This window comes from Ailuropoda melanoleuca, chromosome 6 (genome assembly GCF_002007445.2).
Source record: "Ailuropoda melanoleuca isolate Jingjing chromosome 6, ASM200744v2, whole genome shotgun sequence".
Classification (NCBI taxonomy): Eukaryota; Metazoa; Chordata; class Mammalia; order Carnivora; family Ursidae; genus Ailuropoda; species Ailuropoda melanoleuca.
This window is the reverse complement of record NC_048223.1, coordinates 52,870,015-52,884,025: the sequence shown is the minus strand read 5'-3', so window position 1 is coordinate 52,884,025 and position 14,011 is coordinate 52,870,015. Positions and strand designations below refer to the sequence as shown.

At 44.7% G+C, this 14,011-nt stretch overlaps 1 protein-coding gene across 1 annotated transcript in view; it reads right to left on the bottom strand.

The window, feature by feature from the left end:
- The window catches only part of FAS (Fas cell surface death receptor), a 29,661-nt gene extending 16,329 nt beyond the window's left edge, over nt 1–13,332 (bottom strand). Inside the window, exons 1-2 of the mRNA XM_034662402.1 lie at nt 12,921–13,332; nt 1,487–1,652 (exon numbers count right to left, since the gene is read on the bottom strand). Coding sequence (XP_034518293.1) covers nt 1,487–1,652; nt 12,921–13,121 — 367 coding nt within the window. The 5' untranslated portion in view covers nt 13,122–13,332. The remainder of the gene's footprint in view (nt 1–1,486; nt 1,653–12,920) is intronic.
- Nucleotides 13,333–14,011: the final 679 nt, after the last annotated feature.

Below are 14,011 nucleotides of genomic sequence, written 5' to 3'. Positions count from 1 at the left end.
TTAAAGACATTTTCCCCATCAATTTCGTACTACATCAGTAGACATGAACATTTCAAGCTTTTGACCCACATGTCCAAATTTCTTTCTTACAAGGTTGTAAGAATTTACCTTCCAATTATGGTTTATGGGAGTTCTGATCTCAAAAGCAAACCCACCAGGGTCAAAAACACTTCTTCAGTGAAAATAAAGCACCACGAAAGCAAAGCAAACAGACAAAATTCCTTGACAGTTTGGTAGAAGCATATTATCTTTGTTTGAATTTGCATTTTAGGTTTTAAACATAGGAGGAAGGACCTTAAGTCCTGGGGCAAACAGATGATGTTCGGCAAGTTATAAAAAGGCCAGGGAGTCGCCCTCTATTCGTTTTTTGGAGCAGAGTAAATGCAAATGGGCTGAAGTATACATGGGTTGGATTATAAGGGGGGGTTTCCGTGAGGGTTTTTAAAAACTGGACAGGAGGCCAAGGGACATTGGTAGAATCTTTACAAACAGGACCTAAGCCTGCTCAGCTGCGTGGGTGCTGGAAGCCTGGGACGTCACTGCGAAAGCTCCGGCATCCAGCCCTGTCTGGTTCTGCTCAGCAGCAGCGACTGCATGCTTCTCCCTTTCTCTTCCTCTCGCCCCTTGCAGCGCAGCTGAGAGGGGTCACAGCTGAGCCAGACGGTTGTCAGCTCTAGTCCAGGCTGAAATAGAAGCTGTGCACCACTGCATTTGGCAAAGCTTCTCATTTGCTAGTGTTTGAAGGATTTCCGATCTGAAATGGGTTTGCTTTTCAAAATTCTGGTGTTAAAAAATTGCTGGGTTTTGTCCATTGCTTTTCTAGCTCACTTAGTTTCAGCTGCAAACATGCAAATGTATTTTGCAGGCGTCAGAAACCTTCTGATTGAAAGGAATTGCTTATGGCGGGAGGTCCCTTGCTTTCAGAGCTCCATGGGTATGATGATACATTTTATTTATTTATTTTAAAGATTTTATTTATTTATTTGACAGAGAGAGAGACAGCCAGCGAGAGAAGGAACACAAGCAGGGGGAGTGGGAGAGGAAGAAGCAGGCTTCCCGCTGAGCAAGGAGCCTGATGTGGGGTTCGATCCCAGGACCCTGGGATCACGCCCTGAGCCGAAGGCAGACGCTTAATGACTGAGCCGCCCAGGCGCCCCATGATGATACATTTTAATCAGTTCCATTGTGATAAGCTTTAATAGTCACAAAGGAGTCTTCTTTTGCTCCTGGAAAATGGAACTAAGGAGAGAAATCCTCTCACCTCAGGGGGACATGTCATTTGTAAATTCTTTTCTTCATGTCCACAAAGAGCGGGATAAGGCTGAACTCAACTAGTCTCAGGAAAGTAATGTCCTGGTTGGTTTTCTTCCCAGTCATGCTAGAATGCGGGAGAACCAAGCACTGTGCAATCTTCTCTCCATTATGACTGTATGCTACTCCTCACCCTGATTGTCAAGCTAACTGCTGGCTGTTTGGTCGAACGTACCAGGAGGACACGGCTGACAGCAGAACGTGTCCCCACGATGCAGGCCTTCCGGGCACCCCGTCTCCCTTATGGTAATGTTCTTCCGCACTCTCAACAGCCTGGAATCGATGGCAGTTGCTTGAGCATTGACACCTTTAGGCCACGGTCGGGCGATGGAGGTAAGTATCTGTTAAAGGAAAGCACGAGGAGCATTTTACTGACTTTTCAGCTAGACCACTTGGACAACAGGTGTAAGCTGCCCCAGATGGCTACGTTTGTGGTTGCACAGGCTAAATGCATGCGCGGCTCCGTCCCTCTGCTCACGCATCTCCGGAAAAGGAGCACACTGATTACGTGACAGTCCGACCTATTCTAGAAACAGCATCCTGGATGGTAGGAGCCAGGGCTGTGGGCTCAAAAGTGAACCGTGGCTCTCACAAACCCCATCGCTGTGGGTGAAGTCATTTAAATTCTCCCACTCTCCGCTGCTTTATCTATAAAGTGGAAATAATCTCCCCTTCATGTGATCATTAGATGCACCTAAAATTCTTAGTGCGATCTCTGGCATTATAAATAGGTGCCCAGGGAATGATATTATTATTAATTTATTAATAATAAATTTAATGATAAATTAATAATAATAACATTATGTTATATTATAAATATAAATAAATATAATAAATAATAATAAATTTAATAATAAATTTATTTACTCATTAATACATTTTATTATTATTGTTATTGTCATAAAGTTCTAGTGAGGAACAACATAGTCAAGCAGGAAAAACCATGAAGTTTCAAAACAACTGCAGCGCGACTCCCAGCTCTGCTGCCAGCACTTCAGGCAAAGTATAGACCCAGGTGACCCTCAGTCGCCTGACTGGTAATTGACGAGGATAAAAAGTGATAATTTCTCCCAAACCCGGTACTTAGCTTATAGCATGCTCTATTTCTTCCCTTTTATATGTAACCGCAGAATAAACAATTTTGATGAAATCCTGTCTGGTTAACCAACGATACAATGAATCTCATGGGATTTTCTTCACCTTTGCTTAGGAAAAAAAAAAAAAAAAAGAACTTCTTTTAGTGGAAAACCAATCTTTAATTTATTTGGGGCTCCTTTCTTCCAGAGGTAAAAGTCCATCTGTCTAAGTGATACTGTGTCAGACTTATCTCATGAGTTATAGACTAGAATTCCTTAGAAAAATGAGCCCTCTAAAAGTATGGAAGCATTTGGGGATAATCTCTGATTGATTCCTTTCTTTGGTTTCCTAAGTATATTTTGTCTCTCTAACCATAAATATAAATAATCTCTCATTTTAGGTGAAATATGTAAATTCTATTGCTAAGCATCAAAAGAATTTAAACTATTAGTTCTGAGAATTTTTCTGAAGGTCATTTTTCACAGTGTTCATGGCATATATAGTTTTTTTTCTACTTTCTGGCATAGTAATAATACTGGCATCTTCTGAGTCAAGAGAACTCAGCGTTCTTCATGTAGAAACCATTGCCACGGAAGTCCCTCCCTCTTCCCTTCTAGCTCTTCCCCCTCTGTCACCCAAGCCTGTATCCCGTCAGGTCACAGGATACCACGGCACCTCCAAGGAGGGAGGGTTGAGGGAGATGTGGTTGCCTACTTTTCCTCTTGGGATGGGCGTCTTTAAAAATGCGTTCCTAAAATTCAGTCTTCCAAGAGGGAAAATGACACCAAAGCACCAAGACAATACCTCACTTGACCGGGGACACTTGCCAGCAAAAGGTAGACCTAGTGCTTCTCCGAGTCTCGAAACAACTTCCACAGTGTTCTTTCCCTCCAGCCAAGAGACAGGTGAACTTACCACGGGCTACAGCTAGCTCTCTCTCTCTCTCAATAAGAATAATGCTACGTACAGAACACCTGAGGAATAATGCCTAAATATGCTGGCTTCACTGCCTCTTCGACCCAACAGACATTTCTGGAGCAGCTACTATGTGCCAGGTTCTGAGACTACAAAAGGCAAGTAACATCGATTGTTATAGAAAGGGAATATTAAGTTTCCTTGAACTTAAGAACTTTAAACAAAAGGTCTTTATTAGCATTAATCTCTCTTTACATGGTGACAGTTCCCCACTTTTACTTTATCTGGGGGGATTCTGTCATCCTGTTAATATCAGCTCCTCTTCTAAATCAGAGAATAGTGGCTGATGCACAGTAACGGAATTGGGCACGCGAGGAAGTAACATGATGGGAAGCATACCAGAGTGTGAACTGCTAAGATGGGAAGGGCTTTCAAATGAAAATCTTTCAAATTGTTAGGATCCTCATTCTGTAACCATCTGGTTGTTCTGTCTGATAGTCAGGGATTAAACATACCAGCCAGCTAGCCTTCCAGATACTGCCAGCACATGAAAAGTCTGGAACCAATATAAGAATCTCTCCAGGGGTGCCTGGGTGGCTCATTCTGTTAAGTGTCTGACTCTTGGACTCTGCTCAGGTCAAGATCTCAGGTCCTGGGTTTGAGCCCCACCTCGGGGACCCCACTCAGCAGGGGGTCTGCTTGAGATTCTCTCTCTCTCTCCCCCTTTGCCCCACCCCACCGTGCCCAATCTCGCTCTCTCTCAAATAAAATAAATAAACCTTTAAAAATATCTCTCCAGAGTTGGAAGAGACCAGTGAGTCCTGTCTGCAACAGATAATGGAAGACTGAACTAAGCAAACCCAACTGAGTAGAAGAAATTCTTTTCTATTGCCACCCAGCCCCACTGCTGTGAAGAGGGGATTAACAGGAAGATACTACTTGTCCTCCTCTTTCAAATCTGGTGTCCCGCCAGAAACTGAAGAAAATGGCACAGGTTTAAACCCAGAAGAGATTGATAAGGATTGAGCAGGCCAAAACTGACCAGCAAAAAGCAGTGAAAGTTGATACTCAATCCTGTGTGTGTGTGTGTGTGTGGGGTGTCTCCGATGGCCTTGGGGGCCTTTTCCTCCTCGGTATTCTAATTCCACCCAGGATTCCTGAGACAATATTATGAGCAGGTCCACAATTCCTGGCTTAGGTGATAAGCGCTCAGGACAGCAGCACATTTTACGTTTATGGGTTGTGACGCTGATGCTATTTCTGGAAAACTCTGCACCCAGTCAACTTTCTCCAGCGGCCTAAAACAAATGTATGCTCCCGCTCATTTTGTCTTCTTTTTCAAAAAGAAAACAAAATTAAAAAACTGAAGTTTTTCAGTGAGAATCGAAATCCGCCTTCCAAAATCCATCCAGAATTTGAGGAATGTGAAGGCTGGGGCAGAATGCTGGAAGACAGGGGCATCACGGGCCACGAAGGGCAGACAGCAGCACCAAGCTCATCTCATAGCTGGTCACATCCGCTTCACAGAGCTGAATTTCTGGAAACAGCTCTTACTTTGTTCAGCACCAAAAACTTACTTCAAGTATGAAACAGGAGGCCGGTCTGAAGAGCACATGGTGGCTGACGCGTGGGGTGAGGCAGGTGCTGCACAGGGCTTGTAATTGCTTTTAAATTGTTGCATTAACTCAAGTTTGCAATATGCAAAGATTTAACCCAAACCGTCCAGGCAGGAACTGGGGCATTTTGACTGTGACAAGGCAGGAAACCCACAAAGAATGAAATGATCTGAATGCTCAAAAAACTTGTTTTCAGAAAAGCCAAAAAGGCCAGAAAATGGATTAAATTAAAGGTCTGAAAAATGTGACTAAACTAAGTCAGAGGATCACCAAATGGGAAAAAATGAGGAATAAAAATAGTTTGACATCTCCAGCATCCTAAAGATGAAAAAGTCAGAGAAACCTCGATTGTTCATTCTGCTGGGAATATTCGCTAATCCATTCATCAAATTAACTAACTGAGCAAACGTACTCTGTGCCAGACAAGTGCTTGGGAACAGCCCAGTGAGCAGAGGAAGACTTTGCTCTCATGGAGTTTATATGTACGTGAGCTATGTCAGGGTTCTCTAGAGACACAGGACCAAAAGGGTGTGTGTGTGTGAGTTTGTGTGTGTGTGTGAGAGAGAGAGAGAGACACAGAGTTGGGGGGGAGGCTCGGCAAGTCCAAAATCTGACAAGATAGGCCACGAGGCTGGAGAGTCAGGAAGCACTGCAGTTCAAGCCCAAAGGCAGTCTAGAGGCAGAATTTCATCTTCCTCAAGGGACCACAGTCTCTATGCTGTTAAGGCCTTCAACTGATTGGATGAAGCCCACCCACATTAGGGAGGATAATCTGCTTTACTCAAATCTACCACTTCCAATGCTAATCTCATCAAAAAAACAACAGCAGCAAAACACAAAAACAAAAACAAAAACCTAAAAGGCCTTCAACTGATTGGATGAAGCCCACCCACATTAGGGAGGATAATCTGCTTTACTCAAATCTACCACTTCCAATGCTAATCTCATCAAAAAACAACAGCAGCAAAACACAAAAACAAAAACAAAAACCTTCATAAAAACATCCAGGATAACGTTTGAGCAGATGTCTGAGCTCACATCTGAATCACGATGACGCATGAAACAACGCATCACATGCAGGGGGATGGATAACTCGAGAGATAGGCACCCGGCCAGGGAGGGATACGTGCTGTGGAAAGCGGTCAAGCCAGCTTAGGGGGCATGGAGAGTTTGAAGGGTGGAGCAGGGCTGTGTTAGAAAGCTGCTCCGGGAAGGCCCCCGAATGAGAGGATGTTTGCTCACGGCATTGGAGGAAATGTGGGTAACAGCTGGCTTTCGGGAAGGGCTTTCCAGGAGGGTCAGACCCAGGAGAACCTGGCCTGCCCAAAGTGGGGAAGAACCTCAGGTCCTTAGCAAAACCATCATTAGCAACTAGCTGTGAAGATAAGTAAAGATCTCCGTCTCCGGAGCTATCCAAGTCAGCAGGCTTTTGCCGACGGAAGCCTTAGTGGGATTATCTGGCCAACCTTAACCCTAGAGGCCGCAGTCTCCTAAACTCCTGGAATGTCAGAGCAGGGGAAGGACCATACACACCCGTTCAGCTGCAAGACAGATTTTTAAAAATGGACCATCTCGGGTCTTTCATTATTTATAGGATGTTAGTATTTTCTGCAAATCAGAAAATGTCCTTCTCTCTCTCCGGACTCACCCATGAAAATGTGAAGTGAGAGCTCCCGACCCCAGAGGGCAGTTTTCTCTTTTCCCCAGGACCTGTGCCTGGCCTGTAACAAAGGGCCTTAATACATCTCTCTTCGTGGTAGTTACGGGAAGCTTTTGCATGAGGAATTCTTACCATCTTATTTTATGGTTGAGGAAGCTGAGCACAGAGTATGGGAAATGACTTGTGCAATAATCCACAATGAGGAAAGGCCAGGAGAAAAATCGCACCTCTGACCCAGACCTGGGCTCTGTTTTCAGGTGCTGTATTAGTTTCCTAATTATTTCTATTCCATTTAGGTGCACAAACAACTCAATTCGTTTCAGACAGTGAGTTGTTGACAAAAAGCCTGAGTGTTAATTATACAAAGAAACTTCAGGGTGCCTGAGTGACTCAGTCTGTTAAGTGTCTGCCTTCAGCTCAGGTCATGATCCCATGGTCCTGGTATCGAGCCCCACGTTGGGCTCTCTGCTCAGCAGGGAGTCTGTTTCTCCCTCTCCCTCTGCCTGCTGTTCCCCCTGCTTGTGCTCTCTCTCTGTGAAATAAATAAATAAAATGTTAAAAAAAAAAAAAGAGAGAGAACCTTCAAAGCAAATGCATATTTCGGGTGGGGGAGGGGGTCTGGCAGGAACTCTCTGAGAAACAGAAGTCAGTCCCAAGTGTATGTAAGAAAGCTGTAGCAGGGACCCCAAGGCTCGGGTTCTGGCTGGCACGGATGGTCTGCAGCTCAGAAAGAAGTTGGGTTTACACTTCCCTTCCTCCAAGCCGGGTGCTGAGTTTCTGAAAACAGCCATGATGCCCGCTGGGACTGCAGTCTCTTGTAGGGGTGGGGGTCTGAAACGCACAAATAGAAACCCCACGTCTTCCTAGACTAGAATCTTGGCACTGGCTCCCTTTGAAACTCAGTGACAGGGCTGCAAGAGAGTTTGTCCCTTGTATCAGAGGATGAGGAATTGAGAGAATAATTGGGTATTCCTTAGTTATCTGTATCAGGGATGGATCACTTTTCAGAGCCAACCAGGTCACTCAAGACAAGAAATGACACAGGCAGAGCCAGACCCAGAAATTGAAGACTGCCCCCCACCGCGTACCTCACCCTGGTTGACAAGCTGTCCGCCCGTTCCCAGGACTCACAACCACTGGAGATGTCACGCGGCAGTTACAAATACAGTGACATCTCTGTGCCTGAATTAAGCAAACTATTGAGGAAACAGAAACTACCTTTGGATTACACCAAAGAATCAATTGCCCTAAGAGATAAGCTAGAATTTGAAAAGGAAGTAAGAAAAAAAAATAATAAGTTTTTTTTTTCCTGTTCTTAGTGAAGCTCGAAGCAAACAGGAAAATAATTTTTAAAAGCAGCAAATTAAAAAAAAAAAAAAGACACAAGTGAAAAATGCAAGGATGGCAAGAATGACTAACAGATGCCTGCCGAAGAGTCAGTGAATTTTTTCAAGACTGAGCCCTGTCCTCTGCTGCTGAGGACGTAAATGGCACGAGAATGCAGCTCGGCTGACTACTTCTGCTTGCTTGCTTGCTGTTTGGACTCTTATTTAGAACACGTGAGAAGAAAGAAATTCTAAGAAGGCCATTTCCAACTATGACAGGCATCGCTAGTATATTTGTGTCAAACATAAGGAAATAGTAGGGACATTTTGTAGTAAGTGCGTTATTGAAACACTGAGATCCAGAGAAGTAAGAGAAATTTTTCTTGACATGAGAGAGACGAGTGAGGATTCCGTTTCTTCTTATTTTTCCAAAACGTGTAAATAAAAATACACATGGTAATCTTATGCCCGGAGTGTCTTCTTTCTTTCTTCAGGCCAGTTTCTGGGGAGACCAGGACAAAGAGAGAGTTGAGGCAGTGGGCGTAGACCTCTGAGGGATCAAGCAATACATAAAAGAGAACGAGGGAATCTAGCAAATTCTTCCTGGGATTAGATTTTGAGTTTAGTGCTAGAGTTAGAAAAATAGTCTTCAAAACTGTGACAGACCTCAGAATCACGTAGTGATTCGTTAAAAAAAAAAAAAATACTGCAGGTCCCACCATAGACGTAAAGACTGAGGGTCTCTGAGATCATCGCCAGCAAGCCCTCAGTTCTGTGGGTGGTCACCACAGCTGGAGACAGCCCAGCTAGAGGACAGCTGAGGGCAGCAGGCCACTGCACTGACCCGTGAGGCGCTGAAGAGATTTACAGACCAACAGCCTCTGTGGTCCGCGCTTGCAGATCAGAAGCTGACTTCTCACGGAGAAGTAACGACTCTTCCCAGAAAGAGGCCGGAAGGAAAAGAAGCCATCTTTGGTGGGGGAAACAGACAACGGGAGGGCTACAAAATCCCAAACTAGAACCCAGAGTTCTTAACCGCCCAGGGGAGCCAAAGAAGTCACCCGGGAATGAGGCATCCACGTGTCACGGGCAATAGGGGAGGAGAGGCTCGTCGAAATGGAGAGGGCCACCGGGACCAAGGGCAGGGGAGTGCGGCCATGCGGCAAGTGGGCCCAGGTCTTCCATTTTTTCAAAGAAAGCAAAATCCTCCAACATTTAGGTGGCAGCAATATTAAAAACAGGTACTTACATATATATTTACTGTATGTGTCAATACCATGCAGGCTAACAAAAACAAAACAAAACAAAAACAAAAAACCCCACATAGTCTGGGGCAGTGTCTGGTCAGGCCTTGAAATCAGGCCTAAATCAATTATTAAGACTTCCATACGAAATAACAGTCTACTTTGGAATATCCCGTGCGGGCGGTTAAAAACCAAAGCTCAGGCAACAGCAAGGGGCAAGAGTGTAACCCACGTGCTCTGAGAACGTATTCTCTCTCTCTCTTCCAAAACCTCTGCCCTCCGAAATCAAAAGTATCGATGTTTCTCACATCTCATATTTTTATGGTCTCCCGGAACACAGAAGCGAGTAAATCTAGGATCTTGCATGACTTGCCAAAGGGCAGTCTGTCATGAATGCCTCCAGAGCCAAGTTTATTCTAATTTTGCAAGTTTATCCCAGTTCGCAGCTTAACAAAACCTACAGCAGGGCTTGCTTGCCTCGCTGGGCTGGCCTAGTGAGCTGCAGTCGGATTCGTTATTTTATAAGGCTGGCCTTGCTCGACATGCCTAACCACATAGTAAATTCATTATCATCCTTACACTTTGTGGAACTCGGGCCGGCGGTCCAACATAGACCCCTGTTCCTAAATGCCCAAGATGGGAGTGGCTTGGTTGCACAAAAGTCCACTCCAAAACAAGAAGGGAGCAGAGATCTAAGGGGAGAAGTCGCTCATTTCCTTCTGGCAAAGATGGAGCTGCCAATCCTGTAACGATCACTTGCTTTCTACTCAGAGCGTCACCACTTATATCTCACTTCAAAGAAAATAGAGGTTGGCAAGTCGCTGAATTACTTGCTCCTGCTTGAGGCTGAATTCAAGAGACTTACTTAAGAAGCTAAAGGCGCTTTATTTCTCTTTTTAAAGCAAGGGTCTTCCAGAAAATGAAAAGGACCTTCTAGGTAGTTAAATGCTGCTTTCCCACTTGTGTGAATAGATACACACAGATAGCAAAAAGAATACAAGCCTATGCACTAAGATACTGACAATGGTTCTACAAATAGTTTTTTTGGTAATAAGATATATATGGACAGATTCCAGTACAATTAGAAAAGGTTTCTTTATAATAATAGATTACTAAAAAAAGAATAAATAAAATAATAAATAAGAATTATAGAAATTCAAGTTCATTGAATAAATGCTCTCTCTAAATGCATCCAATAAAAATTACAAGATAAAAATTGTGTCCCGGAGAAGTGACAGAAAGCAGACTATAAACAGCACTGAATAAACACGCAATTATTTACAGATATAGACAAAACTAAGAGGCCATAAGAAAAATACAAAAACGCTGGCTTTAGGTGATAAAGTAAGGAATAACTTTATATTTTCAAGAATTACTTTTCATTTCACATCATCTGGTCAGTTTCTCTCTATATATCTATTTAAAGAGAAGAAAGAGATTCACTGTCCTAAATTTGGTTTCGATTTACTTTTTATTTCTGGATCCACTCTTTAAGCGTGGCTTTTGATTATTTTTCATCATAAGGTAATAGTCTTCAGTACCTATTACAAAACATGTGCTCACTGAGGGACTTTTGGGACCCAAGATAATTTACCAAAAAGCACTTTGCTCACTAGGGGTTTTCAAGTGGGGGATTTCCTTATTCAGGTTTTTAAACATCTCTTAAATGTTGGCCATTTTCTCCAACTGCCGGTTGTATTATAGTCATCTGGTTTCCCTTTAGCATTCTAGAAGCCTTCGGAGAGATTCCTTTGAGATACTGACAGCTCCACTATAAGAACTACTTAGGAGTAAATTACGTGCCTAGTGTCCCAAAGAGACTTACACCCCAATCCTGGGTCCCCTTTGCCTCTCACTATTTCACCTTCCCCCTCTAAACTTAGGGAGAGAAATGTAACTTCTTTTTCTACCTTAAACTCTAATTTGCCACTAGGGGTGGTAACTGTATGTCAGAGATGGACAAGAGGAGACTTCCTTCATCTCACAGTGGCCCTGCTGGGCTCCATGTACCAATTTCATTTCTGCCTCCCCATCTTGCCATCATTTATAAATTGGTGTTTTTCCCTCCAGGTTGTTATTGTTTTAAATTACATTTCATAATTTTGCTTTGGTCTAAAAACTTTTCAAGTCCTTTGTGATATAAGTAAAACCCATTAAAAAAAAACAACCCATTTCACGTTTCTGAGGCCAGTTTAAGGAAAATGATTAAATTAGAAATTAAACAACTGTCTTTATTTTTCCACTAAAAATCTTTCATTGGATTCTTTATAAATACACTGGTTTCTTTTCAAATGCCCTCTCCTTTCCCTTGACCATAATTTGAAGACAACTGCTCTAAATGTAGAAGAAATTCAGTATGTAATAACTGCCTGACCACAGGCCTCAACAGTATAAATAAAAACCTATCAGAGCTATGTGCTAAAAGAAAGAAAGAGAAAGAAAGAAAGAAAGAAAGAAAGAGAGAGAGAGAAGAGAAGAGAAGAGAAGAGAAGAGAAGAGAAGAGAAGAGAAGAGAAGAGAAGAGAAGAGAAGAGAAGAGAAGGACGCATTGCCCACAGCTATTTCTCACACAAATTTCTATATTAGGTCTGACTCTTTTTCAAAGTCTCCTTCAGACATTTGTGATCGTTTGGGGATTTCAAACTTATTTCTTGTAGGTACCACAGACACAACAGCTAGAACTAGAGGAGAGAAAATGAACACCAAGAGGGTAGAAAGAAGGGAAGCACAGAGGTAAGGGACAGCAGGCAGGAACAGAGACCAGGACCCCAGAGAAACAAGGAGGACAAGAGAATGAGGCGGCTCCCTCCCACCCACTCGCAGCCCACTGACGTGGTCAAACCAAGTCTGCTTCTGTGTTCCATGTAATTAGCACTCCCGCCCCGTTTTATTATTCTTGCTACTACTAAGGAAGCACTGCTAAGCCCAAAGGCACAAAAGCAAGTGTTTGCGGGAGACACCGATGACAGGACAGACAGCGTGGAAACTTCTTTAAGAATAAGGTATGCTATTGGGCCAGTGGTGGGCGCAAGGCAGGACTCTGCTTAACTAAATTTAAGAGTCATGTCAGAGGGGCAAAAGGGAATATACACAATAAAATGTAGACAGTGATTATCTAAGTGATAGGGTCATGTCAGATTTTTTCCGGAAGAAAGAATTATTTGTCTGCATTTATAAATTTTATTTAATAAACCTTAAATTTCTTAATCTCCTAGGCCATATATTATATGTAAACATAATAAATATTTAATTACAGATGTTATAATAATAGGTACATACAAATAAAAATATACACAAGTGTGTGTATGCGTGTGTGTGCATTCTTTCAGAAAAACAAAGTGTCCTCGTTGCTTTAAATATGCATTTCTGGAAAGATGCTAAGTTACGGGTAACTCCCTCCTGGCTTTGATAATTCTGCTATGCTTACTTGTACTGCTGTCTGGAGAACTAAGAGAGATTTTCCAAAGTAACCAACACTGCGAAAATGCAGTGGTTAGGGATAGGAAGAAAAGAGCGCGGTCTGAGTTGTACAAATAGTTCGATGCTTAATCTTACATTTTCTCTAGGAGTTTCTAAAGGAGCCCAGCTATTGCACAGGACCTTCAAAAGAGCCAGTGAGTTGGGTTTTTGTTTTCTTTTCTTTTCTTTTCTTTTCTTTTCTTTTCTTTTCTTTTCTTTTCCTCCCCAATCATAAGATGGTTCCAGACATCACTGCCTTTTTCCTTTCAACTTCGGGTGTAGTCTGGAAACCAGGTGCCATCAACAAACTTGCCTGGACTTTGGAAATAGGTCTAACTGAAGTCCCAGCTCTGCCACTTAGACGCGCTGCGGGAGCTCGGCTGCTACTTGAGCTTGCCGGCCTCCATCCGGCCCTCTGTGAAACGGGGATGAAGGCATCGCCCTCAGCCCGCGGCGGGCGCGCCGCTGACACACGGTCCCAGCACGGTGCGCGGAACTCAGGGCCGGTCCCCATTAAATGAAAATCCACGGGCTCTCGGGGGCTTCTGCACTCAAATGCACCGAGTCTCTGGGACTGGCCACCACGCCGGCAGTCGTGCGCTGGGGACTCTGCCAGGGAGGGGGCTGCGGCCGGGCTTCCAGGCCAAGTGCAGGCGCGCGGCGGCGTGCGCGCCGACAGCAGGTACCAGCGCCCTGGCCCAGAACCGCCTTACGGGTGCGTGCGAAGAAGACTGCGAGAAGACAAGGAAGGGCGAGAAGAAGAGAAAAGAGAAGAGGAAAGAAGAGAAGAGAAGAGAAGAGAAGAGAAGAGAAGAGAAGAGAAGAGAAGAGAAGAGAAGAGAAGAGAAGAGAAGAGGACAAACCTGAGACAGTGACTTACGGTCTTAAGGAGAAGTATTCCCGGAAGGGAAACAAGAACAGTTTCTTTTTCTGAGTGGTGATAAGAAGGTAAACAAGCCTCCAGAGGCGCATTCAGCCCCAAGATAACTTTTCCGAGAAAGAAACGGTTTGGTCTGAAGCCTCAGGTTTCCCACTGCCCGGGGGCCTCTTTCTTCCCCAGATCTGAGAGCGAGTGGAAAACGCGCGCTGGGGACCGGCCGCAGAGGGCGCGGGCTGTGCCCCCCACCCCACCCAGGGCTCGGCCCCCACCCCACCCCGGGGCCGACGTGCGGCAGGACAAGCGGCGCTGCTCCCGAAGATCCCCTCCGCTCCCGGCCCCGCCCGGCCCGGGCCCCGCACAGTCGTCCCCGGGGAGGGCCCGGCCGCTCGCCTCGCTCCCCGGAAGTCTCCGAGCACCTGCGCGGGCTCGGCCGGCGGGCCCCGAGGCCGGGACGCTGGGGGAAGCCCGGCCGGGGAGCGCCCGGGAAGGGGGTAGAAGGTGCGCCCTCGGACGGCGCAGGCCGG